Source organism: Lynx canadensis, chromosome B3, assembly GCF_007474595.2.
Source record: "Lynx canadensis isolate LIC74 chromosome B3, mLynCan4.pri.v2, whole genome shotgun sequence".
Taxonomy (NCBI): domain Eukaryota; kingdom Metazoa; phylum Chordata; class Mammalia; order Carnivora; family Felidae; genus Lynx; species Lynx canadensis.
The window spans coordinates 33,137,004-33,154,357 of record NC_044308.2 but is presented as its reverse complement, the minus strand read 5'-3'; the positions used below and the strand labels follow the sequence as shown (position 1 = coordinate 33,154,357).

Here is a 17,354-nt window from a genome sequence, read left to right as displayed (position 1 = left end):
ATGCGAATCAAACAGTATGTGGTCTTTAGTGGCTAGCTTCTTTTTATTCAGCATAATGTTTTCAGTCTCATGTGCATTATACCATATATCAGTACTTCAGTCCTTTTTATGCTTGGATAATATTCTTTCAAATGGATATTCCACATTTTGTTTATCCATTCGGCAATTGATGGACATTAGGGTTGTGTCATCTTGGGGCTACTGTGGAAAATCCTGCTCTGAATATTTGTATACAAGTTTTGTGTGGAGCTATGTTTTCAGTTCTTCTGGCTATATACCTAGGGGTGGAATTGCTGGGTCATGAGTAACTCTGTGTTTAATTATTTGAGAAACTGCCACAGTGTTTTCCAAAGTTCCTGCACCATTTTACATTCTCACCAGCAGTGTATGAAGATTCTGATTTCTCCACATCCTTGCCAACACTTGTTATTATGTGTCTTCTTGAATACAGCTGTTTTAGTGGGTGTTAAGTAGTGTCTGATGGCTGTGGATTTTGAGCATGTTTTCATATACTTATTGGTACATGATATATTCTTATATTTAGTACAAACTTGTCTGCCTTTCCTAAAAATTACAATTATCGACTATAGATGCATTTCTCATTAATTATTTTGTGTTAAATGTATTTGCATGTCTAGATTTTACCACCAAGTTTATTTTAGGAGTCCATCTAGTCTTGTCAAATGGAAAATTTTAGCCAGTATGAGAAATGTGACCTAATAGAGCCTTATTGGGTCACTATGTATAGTGATTTTTCTGGCAATATCTTTTAAAAGTGCATGTATTATTTTTGTTGCAGTATTTCACTGGCCTTGAATGTGGACATAAGTTTTGTATGCAGTGCTGGAGCGAATATTTAACTACCAAAATAATGGAGGAAGGCATGGGACAGGTAAAGATGTCAATTTGATTTTCATTTTTTGTTGAATTTTCTAGTGTTTAGACTCTTGCACAAATATGAACAGGTGAAGCATTCTGGATTATGAATTGCATGAGGAACTACTTTCTATATTGAGATAAAAGATAATTGAGGCTTTTTTTTCCTATTTATAATGTGGCAATCCATTTAAAGGTACAGTCCAGGTATGTTTTCTCCGCGGCATTAATATGTGTATATGTCAGGCTGAACTTGTTGAGCAATTTTGTCAGGTCTCTTGCTTGTGCCTTTCAAGTTTTATATTGAAAAACCAATTATTCAGGTCAGCAGTTCTAGTTACATTATGGTGATAAATACACACATACATTTCCTTTAATGGAAAGGGAACAATTAAGATCCTATAAATGTTAAGGTATTCTCAACCTAGTGCCTGGCGATGGTAAGCATTCAGTAAATATTTGTTGAATGAAGACATAGTTTAAATTTCAATCTTTTTCAGACTATTTCGTGCCCTGCTCATGGTTGTGATATCTTAGTGGATGACAACACAGTTATGTAAGTATTTCTGATAGATATTGCATGTTGAATATTGGTTAGTTGGTTAAACCAAATTATTTTTTTGCTCAAACCTCAAAGGAGGTGAAATTTTTAGTCTGAAGAGACTTTCTAATCCACATTCCTTCGTAGTAGAAAAGCTCATTTCTAACTTGGGTAAATGCCCAGACACTATTCTTGTAAATATATGGCAAAATACTAGGCAATATGTGATAGCTGCATTTCAGTAAACCTTGGAGTTGGAAAATAGGATATGTCCATTGAGGTCCTCTGCCAAGATGGAGGTAACAGGGAAAGGGATTTGTTGTGATATAGTATTAGTGCAGGTTAAAGAGGAACAGGAGTGGACACACTTTAATGTTGGTATGACACTTATTAAAAGAGAAAAAGAAGGAAGAAGGATTTGGTAGGAAGAGACTCAGACTGTGGGGCAGGTGTGAGAGTCTGTAGCAGCCCTGTGGGGAATTCTACCACATAGACTGCCCATACATGAACACTTCAGGAAGCAGAAATGGCTGAGCCCCGGTCCCCTTCCAGGCTCTGTCATTCACTGGGAGCTACCCAGGGAGAATGTGGCCTCATTTGGAACACTGCTCCCAAAGGTGCTGCATTTGGAGGTTGTTGGCTAACTCTTCTTGTGAAAGGTTCTCTTTTTGAAGGGAGAAATAAACTTAAAGAAACAAGTATAGTTTTTAGTCCTGAACCTGGGGTAGAATCCTGAGTCTGTGTTATTACATAGCCTGAGGCTACTTAATTGACTTCACTTTAGGAAGATAAACAGATTGAGGGCCTGAACTGTCTTGCAAAAAATTGTGTAGTTAGTAGTGGATAACTGCCTATATAGAAAGGTAGGTTTGTGTTTAAACTTTGGGATTTGAAGGTAATAAAAGTAAAAGCAGCCATGGACTTTAATGAGCAAATTTCTTAACCTGTCTAATAAAGCCTTAAATTGACTTAGCCAGCAGTTTATAAAGCTCACTGGTTCTACTTTATTAACCTCAACCTACTTTGGTTTACTAAAACATATGTACTGTTGCTTGTTGTCAGCTCTGTGTTAATACTGCCTCTATCTTGAATTGAATTTTTACCTTACTGTTTTAAGCTAGCAAAAATCAGTTATATATCATCTTGAGGTATCACCATCCTTCCAGTTGTCTTTATCTTGTCCCCTGATACTTTCTGATTTGTAATTTTTCATCAATACATCAGCTTCAGCAATACATTTCATCAGTATAGGTCACTGTATCTCTTATCTCTTCCACAAACAATTACTGGGAGCATTAAGATACATTTCCTTCCCGGATCACCTGGGTGGCTTAGTTGGTTAAGCGTCCATCTGACTCTTGGTTTTTGGCTCAGATCATGATCTCATGGTTGTGAGATCGAGCCCCACATCGGACCCCTGTGCATGGAGCCTGCTTGGGATTGTCTCTCTCTCTGCCTCTCCCCTGCTCGCTTGCTCCTTGTCTCAAATAAATAACTTAAAACTTTTTTTAAGGTGCATTTCCTTTGCCCAGTAGGATCATAGTGATAAAATGCAGAGTTTAAGTTTTATATATAAAGGCATGTATAAAGTACAGTTAGAAGCAAATTATTCCACCTGAAGAGATTAGGAAGACTTAAGAAGTAATATAAATGGGGTAAAAATGTGGATTGAGGGAGTGGAGGGTAATGGGGGTTAAAGAAAAAATACCAATATTTTAAAAAATAGTTCATGAACTTCTCTATTAAGTATTCTGTGGTGGCTAGAGAGTAGTAGATTGTTAGAGATGAGGATAAAAGACCTTGACAGTTGATGAGTTTTGTCATAGAAGATTGTTAAGACTCTGATAACAAGATTTACATTTTTAGAAATGTATTGAGGAAGCACCTGGCTGGCTCAGTTGGAATGGGGGGTGAGTTCGAGGCCCAGGTTGGGTATAGAGGTTACTAAAAATAAATAAACTTAGGGAAAAAAAAAGAAATACAATTTTAGTATAGTGAGGGATGGTTTAGAGTGGGGAGGCATTTGGGCAGGGAGATGTGACCATGAATTTATGAAATTTTGTGACATTTTTTTTTTAGAGGGGAATGGAATAAATATTTTCTTTTTTTTTTTTTTTAATTTTTTTTTTCAACGTTTATTTATTTTTGGGACAGAGAGAGAGAGAGAGAGAGAGAGAGAGCGAGCGAGCATGAACGGGGGAGGGGCAGAGAGAGAGGGAGACACAGAATCGGAAACAGGCTCCAGGCTCTGGGCCATCAGCCCAGAGCCCGACGCGGGGCTCGAACTCATGGACCGCGAGATCATGACCTGGCTGAAGTCGGACGCTTAGCCGACTGCGCCACCAGGCGCCCCGGAATAAATATTTTCGACACATAAAACAATGTGGCTAATATCACAAGGGCTCTTATAAATCAAGAAGATGATAATCCTATGGAAAACAGTTCACAATGAAAGAAATTTTAATGCTAATAAATAATAGCTATCATCATGCCTAGTTACATAAATGTAAATCAAAATTTGATGCCCTAGTTTTAAAAAGTTGTGGTTTTTGTTTTTACATTTCGGGTTGGTAAGGATTAAAGAATTTGGTAATACGTAATGTGAGTGAGAATATACTACAGTAGAGAATGTAAACTGTTGCAACCTTTTTGTAATGCAATTTGGCAATTTCTACAAATGTATATACTCTTTGCCCTTTCATGCAATAGTATCATTTTGAATATGTCATTCTACTGCCTTCTTGCCTCCATTGTTTCTAATAAGTCAGCTGTTAATCATATTGTTCCCTATTTGCTACTTTTTAAGATTTGCTGTGTCTTTAGCTTAAGGGAATTCAGCAATGAATTCCTGCGTCAGTCTCCTGATAACATAAAGCCTGTTTGGGATTCTCTCCCTATCTCTTTGTCCTTCCCCTCTCAAAATAAACTATAAAAAAAGGACAGCTTGGAGAATACTTAGAAGAGCATGTTAATAGCGATATCAGCTAGGGGTTTGGGGATTAGGAAGAGGGATTTTTATTGTTCACCTTATACAGTTGTATACTGTTGGTATATAATTCCATTTTCTTTCTTAGTAATAAATATTGTAGAATTTAAGATTATTTTAATTAAATGAGAGAACGTGTTTAAGTGTTTAATCTTAAATAATAAATGAAATATGCTTAATAATTTTTCTCTTAGTATGAAAGAAATAGAATCCTTCACAGTCATGGTATTATCATTTTTAAATTTCCAATTTGATAGGTTAAAAAAATAGTTTAATCTGAATTCATCTCATTTGGAACTTGAATTGAACCTGAAACTGGATTCTTTCTTGAAGACACATTCTCATATAAACTTCTCAAGTTGAAGCTAGCATTCCGCCTCCCCCGCCCCCCCCATGTGTGCCTCATGGTCAGGAAGTGAAGTTATTGTCCCCCTTAACTTCAGATGTTATATTCAGATTGGTCTCTACTTCAGTTTAAAATCCATATAGACCTTGAGTCTTGTGTTACTCAGCTATGTTGTAGTCCTTTCTACTTTTATTTGCTTGACTTCTTGGTCGCACCCACTTAATTATTCATAGTATTCACAACTTACTGTCTTTCTCCCAAAGTGTGCTGTCATCAGTGTGATTTCAGTGTCTCTATGTATAGTCCGTTATTCTATACCCTGACCCTGTGGTTCTCATAGTGTAATCCCCCCAACCAGCAGCATCAGCATCACCTAGGAACTTGCTAAAAATGCACATTCTCAGGCCCAGATCCAGACTTACCTCTGGGGATGGGGCCCCCGCAATCTGAACAAGCTCTCCTAGTGTAGTTTGAGAACTTAAGCATACATCAGCATACTGCCATAGCCTCTCATTTTCCTGTTGTACTCATTTCCAGTAAAATCCCCTTTACTCCAGCACCAACTCCTAAGGCTACCAACCTAGGCCTACTCCACATCTACTCTAATTGACTTGGCAAAATCATCTTTTTCTGCCTCTTCTAAAATATTGCTCTTTGGGTTTCTGGGTTTCTTCATACTTTATACACTCTCCTTGGTCATACATTGGAAATTCCCAGATTTATATGTCCAGGTCAGCTCTATCTTTTGAGGACGCACATATTCCACTACCTGTCAGGCATGTTCATATGTATATTCCTCAGGCTTTACCTTCTCCAACTCCCCTACCACCACCACCGCCACCAAACTCATTCTTCTGGCTGCTTAGTATCAAAGAATGGTACCACTAGGTGTAAAAGACTTGCCTAAATTAGAATCCTGATCATATCCCTGATTCATTTTTCTTCCACATTTCCTAGAGTGTTCCTTACACTAAATTCATTCCTACATCGCAGTTAGTCTTAAATCCATCCATTTCCCTCAGTTCCTACTGACATTGACCTGATACAGGCTATCATCTTCTCTTACCTGGGAATCTGTGACTGGTTCCTCAGTGATTCTCTTATACTATATCATCACTTTTCAATTCGTTATTTCCATTCTGTATTGCTTACCTGTGCAGCTTCATCCTTGCCTTGCCTTCTCTCACATTCTCTTTTCTAGTGGTGTGGAACTTGGCGTCTTGAAAGTACTGTGCATTTTATTTGCATTTGGTTTAGTTTGACTTTTAGTTTTTCTCTAATGTCTCTTGACTGATATGCAGTACTCTTTACTGTTTTGCTCTTTAGTTCTGTTAATCCGTTCATCCTCTTAGTCTCCTTCAGGTCTCTGCTTACTGATTTGCATTTTGGTTTGGGCAAGTATCCTACGTGTTCCTTAACTCCCCCATATTTTCCTTAATATACATTTTTGTGATTGCCTATGTTCATATCTATATTCTTTCTTAGACTATAAACTGTATGATTCCAGGTCCACTATTTGTGTTCACTAAATGCTTGTTTCCATTCAGGAGGTGATCTTAAATTAATAATTAAAACTAGTTACTTAGTAGATTCAGTTTTTTATTCCACAGCAGTGTGTATATAATAGGCATGTATCTTTGTTTTTTTGTTGTTTTTTTTTTTAACGTTTATTTATTTTTGAGACAGAGAGAGACAGAGCATGAATGGGGGAGGGTCAGAGAGAGGGAGACACAGAATCCAAAACAGGCTCCAGGCTCTGAGCTGTCAGCACAGAGCCCGACTCGGGGCTCGAACTCACAGACCGTGAGATCGTGACCTGAGCCGAAGTCGGCCGCCTAACCGACTGAGCCACCCAGGCGCCCCTAGGCATGTATCTTTGAATCCGTAACTGGAGGTGTATTTTTCTCTCTTGCACTTATAAGCACGTGTCATCATTTTAGCCTTCAGTCATGGATTTGTGATAGGATACCACCAAGGCTGTTTGGCTAAGTGGGTCTCTGTTATACAATGGCCTCATATAGTTATACTTCCACAGTCAGGAGGGTAACAGTATACTCTGAGAATTTTTCTTTGTCCCAGGATTTGTCCTTGATGTTTTCATGAGATTAATGTAAGTTACTTCTCTAAATTATTTACCACTTGAGACCAAATAAATACTCATCTGTTTCTATTCATCTTAGCACTTGTGGGGTTTTTTTGTTGTTGTTGTTTTTTAATATAGTTGTTTAGGGCCTAAGTTTCTTTTCTGTGTGCAGTTTCTCTATTCACCTTAGGGGTGGTAAAGGTAAACTTGTATCTATTAAGTCTTTAAATACCTTCAAGTAGGGGCACCTGGGTGGCTCAGTCAAGTAAGCATCCGACTCTTGATTTTGGCCCGGTTCAGACTCTAGGAGCTGCTTGGGATTCGCGCGCTCTCTCTCTCTCTACCCTTCCCCTACTCGCATGCACACTTTCTCTCAAAATAAATAAACTTAAAAAAAAAAAAAAAACACCTTTAAGTAATACTATTTAGTCTCATCTTGAGTAATAATTAATAGTGCCAACACACATCTGGAATGTGATGTTCTAATTCAACATCCTAAGATATCACTAAAAAAATTTTATGATTTATTTTCATATATGGAGGTTTTAGAAACAGACAAGCAGAGGTGGTGACAGGAACTCATTGCTATTCACTTCTAGCAAAATAATGCCAAATGCTTTTACTTTAAGCTTTAACTGATACATAAGATTTTTTTAAAAATGAATTTTAGGATCACGGTATAGATAATGCCTACCTCTATTGGCTAATTTCCCATCTGTCTGAAAAGGCAGAAAATTTTCTTTTGGGAAATGAGTTGTTTTAAACTAGATAGTATAATTTAAATGCTGTTTTGCAATTATTTCCCGTTCCATCAACTGTAAGCACTAGATCTTAACTCCATATTACATAAGGTTAGGAAATTGATGCCTCTGCACTTTCGCCTTTATCTCTTTCACCTCCTAATTTCTGTTAGACATGTAATTACTTTATATTGCCAACTTTATAGTTATTTTTTCTTTTCTGAGACAGATTCTTTCATATTTTGCCAACAAGTTTATTCAGAAAATAAACCAGTACTTTTCTAATATTACAGCTATGTAAATATTACTTAAAACCAAGTAGTTGAATGGATCCAGAAAGAAGTAAATGTAATCCTCTAAGTCATGCTTCTCCGGGAAGAATATCTAGACATCAAAGTCAGATGGTTAATTTTTATATTCTAATAGTTTCTTAAAGGTCACAAATACAGTTGTGAACCTGTCTACACCCTTAAGTGAAGCCATACAGTTTGAACTGCCTGAGGAAGGAGAAAAACTAAACAATGATATGTGTTAATCTTAGTACAATAAGCATCTCATCTTTTACAGAGGAAAAGTACAGTAGGCTGAGTTTGCTATATGTTGCTTTCTATTTTACTTTAGTAAGTTCTAAAGTATATTGACTAAAATATGTAAAGTACATTAATTTTAAAAGTATGTGTGTTTTATTAACTACCCAAACAAGATAGAGGTACCCAGAATGTTCATTCTTGTGCCCCTTACCAGACAGTATCTATCTCAGCCTTGTTCCCGGTCATGATTTTTGTGACCATCAGTTAGTTTTTCCTGTTCTTGAGCCTCTTTAAAAAAATTTTTATAATGTTTAATTTATTTTTGAAAGAGAGAGAGAGAGTGAGTGGGGGAGGGGTAGGGGAGAGGGGCAGAGAGAGAGGGAGACAGGGAATCTGAAGCAGGCTCCAGGCTCTGAGTTGTCAGCACAGAGCCTGACGAGGGGCTCCAGCGCACAAGCCATGAGATCGTGACCTGTGCCAAAGTTGGATGTTTAACCGACTGAGCCACCTAGGTGCCCCTTGAGCCTCTTTTAAATGGGATCATGTAGCATATATTGTTCTTGTGAGTGTGTATCTGTTTCATTTAACATAATGTCTTTCAGATATGTATTCAACATATCTATATATTTTTAGGTTTGTTTGGGTTTTTTTTTGTTATTACTAAAGATAGATAGTAATTTCATTCTTAGGATGATGATAGACATTTGGAGTTTTTTGGTTTGCTTGGTTTTGACTGTTGTGAAAAGGTTACAAAGAATATTCTTACATGTGTGTTTTGGTGAACATGCACTGATTTTTTAAATTAATTTATTTATTTTGAGAGAGACAGACAGTGTGAGCAGGAGAGGGGCAGAGAGGAAGGGAGAGAGACCGAATCCCAAGTAGGCTCTGTGCCATCAGCATGGAGCCCAGTGTGGGGCTTGAACTCACAAAATTGTGAGATCATGACCTGAGCTGAAACCCAGAGTTGGATGCTCAACCGACTGAGCCACCTAGGTGCACCTGCACTGATTTCTCTTGAGTATATACTCAGGAGTAAGGTTTTAACTTTAATATGTAACTTCCAGGTAGTTTTCCAAAGTATTTGTGTATCTTTTTTTTTTTTAATAAAGTGCCCATTCAAGTAACCTCAAATTTTGTTACTTTGTTTGTTCCTTTGTAAGAATTCTTTAAATATTCTGATATGGGTCTGTTGTTAGATATATATGTATTACACCTACTTTCCCTTATGTGTAGCTTCTCTTTTCTCTCAATGATTTTTGGTGAACAAAGTTTCCATTTTAATGGCATCTAACTCATCATTTTCCCTCATTTATAATTATTGCTACTTAAATCTTTTTTTAACCCCAAAGTTGTATCTGTTTTTAAGATAGTCCACAGAGACATTATGGAAAATGCTTTGATAACATGGCTTTAGAGTTGTGTGTCTCATAGTTGAATAAATTTAATGCCTCCCATTATTTCCCTACAGTGAAAGAGAAAAGCATTTTAGTATTCTAAAGTAGGAAATTTCATACAAAAGCTATAGAATACTATCTATTTTAAAATACATGCTTAAGGGATCAGAGCTCAAGTTCGTACTGAAATAATTTCCTAGTCTCATTGAAATGCAAAATGAAATAAGTTATCAAATTTTGGTAGTTCAAAAGGCAAAGTATATAGACAGTAAATTACTGATTATTATTTAAACTTTTGAAAATATTTTTGAACTGTAAATGTAAACTTAATAGATTGAAAGGAGGCACAGAAGAGTGTGGGACGGGTGCATGAGGCTGATTGTGTAGGGCTTTATAGATCATTATAAGATCGTTGGCTTTTATTCTGAGATAGAGCCATGAGAGGATTCTGAGCAGAGGAGTGATGTGGTCAGAGAGGGTTGTTCCTACTGTTGGCATGAAAAAGAGACTAAGTAGGAGCAGGGAAATTGGGAGACTCTTGTAGCAGTCTGGGTGAGAGATGATGTAGCAGTCTGGGTGAGAGTTTGATCCACAATGGGAGCAGAGGAAGTAATGAGAAATAGTTGGATTTTAAATGTATTTTAAAGGTAAAGTCAGATACTGGAGTATAAGAGGAAGAGATGAGCCAGAGATTATAGTAAATCTTATATTTATTTTTAATGACCAGAAATTGAACAGATTTATTGTAAAGATGTTAGTCACATTATCATAACCCTACCAATCCAAATGTCCAACAGTAGAGGAAGATGGAATGTAATATAGTCATTAAAAAAAGGTTTGGGTGGGGGGAGTACCTAACTTCAAGTTTTTTTTTTTTTTTGAACGTTTATTTATTTTTGGGACAGAGAGAGACAGAGCATGAACGGGGGAGGGGCAGAGAGAGAGGGAGACACAGAATCCGAAACAGGCTCCAGGCTCTGAGCCATCAGCCCAGAGCCCGACGCGGGGCTCGAACTCCCGGACCGCGAGATCGTGACCTGGCTGAAGTCGGACGCCTAACCGACTGCGCCACCCAGGCGCCCCCTAACTTCAAGTTTTTATAAAAAAAATGATTTGTGGATTATTTTAATGTTTTGGAAAATGCCTATAATAATCTTAGTGAAGAAGCAAAGGTATAAAATTATTATATGTAGTACATTCTGTTTAAAATTACATATCATACATTTACCAAAAAAAGAGTAAAAAGTCCAGATTATTAAAATGTCAAGTGGTTATTCCTCTTGAGTGATAGAGTTACAGGTGATTTTTATTTCCTTCTTTATACTTGTCTATAATTGGTATGTCTGTCAGGAGAAAAAACCCATATTATAGAAAAATATTTTATCACTAATCCTGAATTGAAGCATAATGTTGATTTACTCATCGTGCTATATAAGCAGAAGGCATGGTTTACTACTTGGCACACTAAAAAAAAAAAAAATTCTTGTGGATAGCTGTCCACTTATCTCTTTTGTAAAAACAGAATTATCCCAAAACTTAAGGGTACTTAAATGCATCTGACACTGTGCTTAGAATGTATAATAGGCTATCAGTAGAAGTCATTATGTTTACCTTCATAAAGAGTTGCCTTCCACCATGAGAGTTGGCATAATAACTATTTCCAACATAAGTGATGGCAGTAGGTCTTTGCCAAGAGAGTTAGCTTATTAATAGCCAGGATAATGCTTGTCTTCTTGAGAGTGCTTTCTCAAGATCACTTTCTTACTTTTCTTTATCACAAGATAAACTATAACCTAATAACAGACCTAACTAATAACCTTGCCCTAGTAACTATGGCTGACCTTTGTTCTAACCAGGTAAGCTAGATCAGTTATAAGAAATCACTGGGGGTGCCCAGGTGGCTCAGTCCGCTAAGCATCTTAACTCTTGATTTTGGCTCAGGTCCTGATCTCACAGTTCTTGAGATCAGAGCCTGCTTGGGATTCTCTCTCTCCCCCTCTCTCTCTGCTCCCCCCTAAATTAATAAACTTAAAAAAAATTGTTGGGGTTTGTCACATCAGAGAAGCATTGTGGTATAATAGAAATTAAAAATGGTAGGGGCGCCTGGGTGGCGCAGTCGGTTAAGCGTCCGACTTCAGCCAGGTCACGATCTCGCGGTCCGTGAGTTCGAGCCCCGCGTCAGGCTCTGGGCTGATGGCTCAGAGCCTGGAGCCTGTTTCCCATTCTGTGTCTCCCTCTCTCTCTGCCCCTCCCCCGTTCATGCTCTGTCTCTCTCTGTCCCAAAAATAAATAAACGTTGAAAAAAAAAAATTTAAAAAAAAAATGGTAAATCAGGGCATCTGACTTTGGATCTCATTCTTATTTTTTTTAAATTGATGTAAATTTCACATAACATATTTACCATTTTAACTATTTAAAGTATACAATTTAGTAAACATTAAAAAAAAGGGGGAGCATTTGGGTGACTTAGGCAGTTAAGTGTCAGACTCAGGTCATGACCTCGTGGTTGGGAGAGTTCGAGCCCTGCGTTGGGGTCTGTGCTGACAGCTCGGAACCTGAAGCCTTCAGATTGTGTGTGTGTGTGTGTGTGTGTGTGTGTGTGTGTGTGTGTGTGTGTCTCTGTCTCTCTCAAAAAATAAATATAAACATTAAATAGTAATAAAGTATACTTTTCATAATGTCATGCAACCATCATCACTATCTAATTCTAGAACATTTTCATCACCCCTAAAAGAATTCCCATATTCATTAAACAGTCACTCCTCATTCCCTCCTTCCCTTAGAACCTGACAATCACATATCTGTTTTCTGTCTGTACGGATTTGCTTATTCTGGAGATTTCATTTAAATGTCATAATGCATATGATCTTTTGTTTCTGGCTTCTTGCACTTAACATAATGTTTTCAAGGTTCATCCATGTCACCCATGTTGGAGAATGTGTTAGTACTTGATTCCTTTGTATGGCTAAATAGTATTCCATTGTATGGATATTCCATATTTTGTTTCTTCATTCATCAGTTCTTGGACATTCGGGTTATTTCCATTTTTTGTGGAAACATTTGTTTTTTTTGTTTTTTAATTTGAGATAGAGAAAGTGCATGTGCAAATAGGGTAAAGGGGCAGAGGGAGAGAAACAGAATCTCAGTCAGGGTCCACACTGAGTGTGGGATTGTGACCTGAGCTGAAATCAAGAGTTTGACACTCAACTGACTGAGCCACCCAGGTGCCTCAAAACATTTGTGTTTTTATTTGGAGATTTGTGTGCAAGTTTTTTATTTGAACACCCATTTTTAATTTTCTTGGATACCTAGGAATAGAATTGCTGGGTCCTTTGGTAATTCTGTGTTTAGCGTTTTGAGGAATCACCAAATACACTAAGTATTTTTAGACCTCAGTTCTAGCATCTCTGAAATGTGGAGGTTTACTCATTTAGAAAATATTTATTGGGGTACCTGGGTGGCTCAATCGCTTAAGCGTCTAACTCTTGGTTTTGGCTCAGGTCATGATCTCTTGGTTTGTGAGTTCAAGCCCCATGTTGGGCTGTGCGCTGATGGTGCAGAGCCTGCTTGGGATTCTCTCTCCCTCTCTCTCTGCCTCTCCCCCACTCGTACTTTCTCTCTCTCTCTCTCTTAAAATAAACTTAAAAAAAAATTTCTTGAACACTTACTGTAGGCCAAGCAGTGTACTAGACACAAGGGATCCTTTTATGGAGTTTATTATTTGGTTGGGGATAAGAGAGCATAAAGGCAGATATTAAACACATTATACAGATAACTTTTTAATAAAAATTATGACAGATTTAATAAGGGGGTATGTGTTAGGTGCCATGAGAGCTGAGAGGGAACTGGTGTGGGTAATTGTCAGAAAAAGCCTCCTTTTTCTGTGAGTAACAATATTTCTTAGCTGAGTTAAAAAATAATAATAATATAGCATCTAATATTTATTGAGTGTTTACTATTTGCCAGGCACTGTTCTAGTTCACAACTCCTCATTTCTGCTATCCATTTCACAGATGAGTAAACTGAGAAATGGAGAGGTCAAAGAGCTTACCCTCATTTCATAGCTAGTAAGTTGTAAAACAGTATTCAAAGCTAGGCTGTTCCAATTCAGAGCCCACCACAATATTCTTCTTTCCTTTTAAAGAGAGGTAGCTGTATGCAAAAGCCCCTGAAGAAGGGCAATACTCACCAGAATTCTGTTCCAATACTCACCAAATTCTGTTGAAAGAATACAGATGTGACAGGAGTACGCTGAAAGAGGAACAGTACAGGGTGGGGTCTTGTGGAAGGCAAGCAGTGCCATAGAAGCTCAAGAATTTGATGGGGCCAGATTATACAAAACCTTTTTGTTTGTTTAAAATATTTAATGAGGTGAGACTGTGTTTGTGTTTGATAGTTTTTACTGGTTTTGTCAGTGGTTAACTCTTTCTGTTTTAACTATTTTCTTTAAACACGGGAATGTTTACCATTAAGACTAATAAAACTTAAGTTTCAGGATGGGTTACTATGAGTTCTAGAAATTGTTACGAATATATAAAGTGTTCTAGGTGCATAATGGAAGCCACGTTGCAGTCAGTAAACATTTCTGGTAAATTACTAACAGATCTCAGAAGAAGGCCCTTAAATTTATATATAGCAAAACCTGGATCCATTTCTTAACATTCCTGTCAGCATCTCTTATTTCACACACTGATTTTTGGGAGGGGTCTGAAGGAAGCTAGCTGAGAATTGCTGTCCTAAGGCAAGATATCAGAGTAAGAATACTCTGAAAAGGGCCTAAAGTTGGCAATAGTTACTCTGTCATCAGACTGTAATGAAGTGGGTAAAAATGGACTTTCGTGTATAGGAAACATGGGAATCGGGGGTCTACCAAAATAAAACTACAGAAACTTGGAGATTGTTGTCTTGATTTCTACAGTTACATTTGTTGATAGTCTATATGCATTTGAGTATATTCAGTTTAGGGTAGTTTTTAGAGCTGCAGCATTGAAATTTTATTTTGTAAATGTGGAAAAATACTCTTGGCTGAAAACATCCTAATAAACTATTTTTATTCTTGTTCTCAGGCGCCTGATCACAGATTCGAAAGTTAAATTAAAGTATCAACATTTAATAACAAATAGCTTTGTAGAGGTAAGTGATTTCTCTTCAGGTTACCTTTTTAAATAAGCGGAATTATTTATTAATAAAATATTTTTTCTTGTATGAAATTCTCTTGATAGTAAGAAAGACCTTTACCATAAATTTAGATTATGGACTTCATTCATGAAGCATACCTAACCCGTATTCTCAAAGGAGTGTGACAGACCAATAAGTGGGTGTCTCTTCATAGATCTAGAGCTGTGGTGATCAAATTATTTTTACAGTATTCTTCCTTTATCCCTAGCAAAAAATTGTAGCTGACTGTTAATGATGACTTGTTTAATCATGTCTGGCAGTTTAACCTTGCTATATCTCTGCTTGTTTTAGCTCCTGTTACCAGTAAACTTTATTTTTTTTTTTTTTAATTTTTTTTTTTAATTTTTTTTTTTTTCAACGTTTATTTATTTTGGGGACAGAGAGAGACAGAGCATGAACGGGGGAGGGGCAGAGAGAGAGGGAGACACAGAATCAGAAACAGGCTCCAGGCTCTGAGCCATCAGCCAAGAGCCTGACGGGGGGCTCGAACTCCCGGACCGCGAGATCGTGACCTGGCTGAAGTCGGACGCTTAACCGACTGCGTCACCCAGGCGCCCCCCCAGTAAACTTTAATAAAGAGAGCTATAGTTACTTGTTTTTATCAAATGTCTTTCTTTTATCAGAAACAGGTCAGCAAACTATGGCCTGCCTGTTTTGGTAAATATTTATTTGGATGAGCCCATTCTATGACTCCTTTAGTGCCACAGTGGCAGATAGAGTAGTTGCACAGAGGCCCTTTTTGACCCTCCCAGACAAAAATCTTTACTCTCCGGCCCTTTGTGGAAGACGTTTGCCAGCCTCTGTATAAGATCATCAGTGTAAATTGGTATTTTAGTTCTACATAGTAATATTTATTTCACTTAGGGATTAAACTGAAGGTCAGATCTTCTAGAAAACAGCATATTTTAGGAATAACATATTTTTTAAATAGTAAACTTGAATTCCGGTGTGGAGTGTTACTTGAACCCTGTTTTGTTTCCTGATAAAAAAAAATACCCGGGGCGCCTGGGTGGCACAGTCGGTTAAGCGTCCGACTTCAGCCAGGTCACGATCTCGCGGTCCGGGAGTTCGAGCCCCGCGTCAGGCTCTGGGCTGATGGCTCGGAGCCTGGAGCCTGTTTCCGATTCTGTGTCTCCCTCTCTCTCTGCCCCTCCCCCGTTCATGCTCTGTCTCTCTCTGTCCCAAAAATAAATAAATGTTGAAAAAAAAAGAAATTAAAAAAAAAAAATACCCAAAGGTTTTACTTTTTTTTTAAGAACTAAAATGCAATCTACCATGGTTTAGGAACTGACTTTTGTTCTTAGAAGACTTTTTTTATGGTCAAAGAAAGAAATTACATGTATATTCTGTAACATCTGAACACCTTCCCTGGGGCACTTTGCTGGTCCTGTCAATAGAGCATGCGACTCTTGATCTCGGGGTTGTGAGTTTGAACCCCATGAAGGGCATGGAGATTACTTAAAAAAAAATAATAAGTAAAAAGGGGGAGAGGCCCCTGGCTGGCTCAGTCATGCAAGTGTATGCAACTCTTGATCTTGGGGTTGTGAGTTCGAGTCCCCATGTTGGATGTAGAGATTACTTAAAAAAATAATAAAATCTTTAAATACCTTCCCTCCTTCCCTGAGTAGGAGTTCATCTTGTTTCCTTACATCTTTGAAAATTACCCTGAAGTAGAACCATAAACAAATCAATGTTTCTTAATAAAATGGGTAATTATTTAAAAAAAATTTTTTTTAACGTTTATTTATTATTGAGAGGCAGAGACAGAGCATGAGCAGGGGAGGGGCAGAGGGAGGAGGAGACAGAGAATCCGAAGCAGGCTCTAGGCTCTGAGCTGTCAGCACAAAGCTTGATGCAGGGCTTGAACTCACGAACCGTGAGATCATGACCTGAGCTGAAGTCAGATGCTCAACCGACTGAGCCACCCAGGTGCCCCAAATGGGTAATTATTTTAAAGTTTGTGGGTAGGATTTTGAAGATAGAACCATATTTTATGCATATTTTATAAAACCAAGTCTCTGAGAGATCTTGGAAAAACTGTGCATCTGAGAGCATTACTGTAGAAGACTACTAAATATTGGAGGCAGGCTTTTATATGCTTCTGTCATCATCCCTGTCTTTGGCCCCCACACTAGGGAAGCATTGTAAATAATTGCTTGTTGTGCTAGGAAATCTTACATTGTGATTTAATTTGCCATCGTTTTTTATTTTCTAACTTGGGTTTCAGTGCAATCGACTGTTGAAGTGGTGTCCTGCCCCAGATTGCCACCATGTTGTTAAAGTCCAATATCCTGATGCTAAACCTGTTCGCTGCAAATGTGGGCGCCAGTTTTGGTAAGCAAGTGATTTACTAAATTGAAATAGTACACATAGCTGTTCTGTTTATTCTTGGTAGAAAAATAATAGAATTTTTTTTTTTTTTTTTACCTCAGGGAGGGAGGTGGGTGATGTTGATTTAAGATAGTGTATATTTCTTTTAAATAAGAATTAGATTAAAAGGTCGCATCTTCAGTAATTTTTTCTTTCCTAGTTGCTCTTTTTTCTTATGTGAAAAGAAGCAGCTATAATCACATTTTCTTGTGTGCTCTGCTGGAACTAGTATATGAGCAAACTTGTAGATCTGGGGTAAGAACTTAGTTTGTCTCATTTCTGATGGACTATTTATTTTGTCAGGGTA

The 17,354-nt window shown here is 37.6% G+C and overlaps 1 protein-coding gene across 1 annotated transcript in view; it reads left to right on the top strand.

Moving 5' to 3' along the window:
* The window catches only part of ARIH1 (ariadne RBR E3 ubiquitin protein ligase 1), a 121,014-nt gene that overhangs the window by 81,616 nt on the left and 22,044 nt on the right, over positions 1–17,354 (top strand). Inside the window, exons 4-7 of the mRNA XM_030317767.1 lie at positions 800–892; positions 1,377–1,432; positions 14,566–14,632; positions 16,905–17,011. Coding sequence (XP_030173627.1) covers positions 800–892; positions 1,377–1,432; positions 14,566–14,632; positions 16,905–17,011 — 323 coding nt within the window. The remainder of the gene's footprint in view (positions 1–799; positions 893–1,376; positions 1,433–14,565; positions 14,633–16,904; positions 17,012–17,354) is intronic.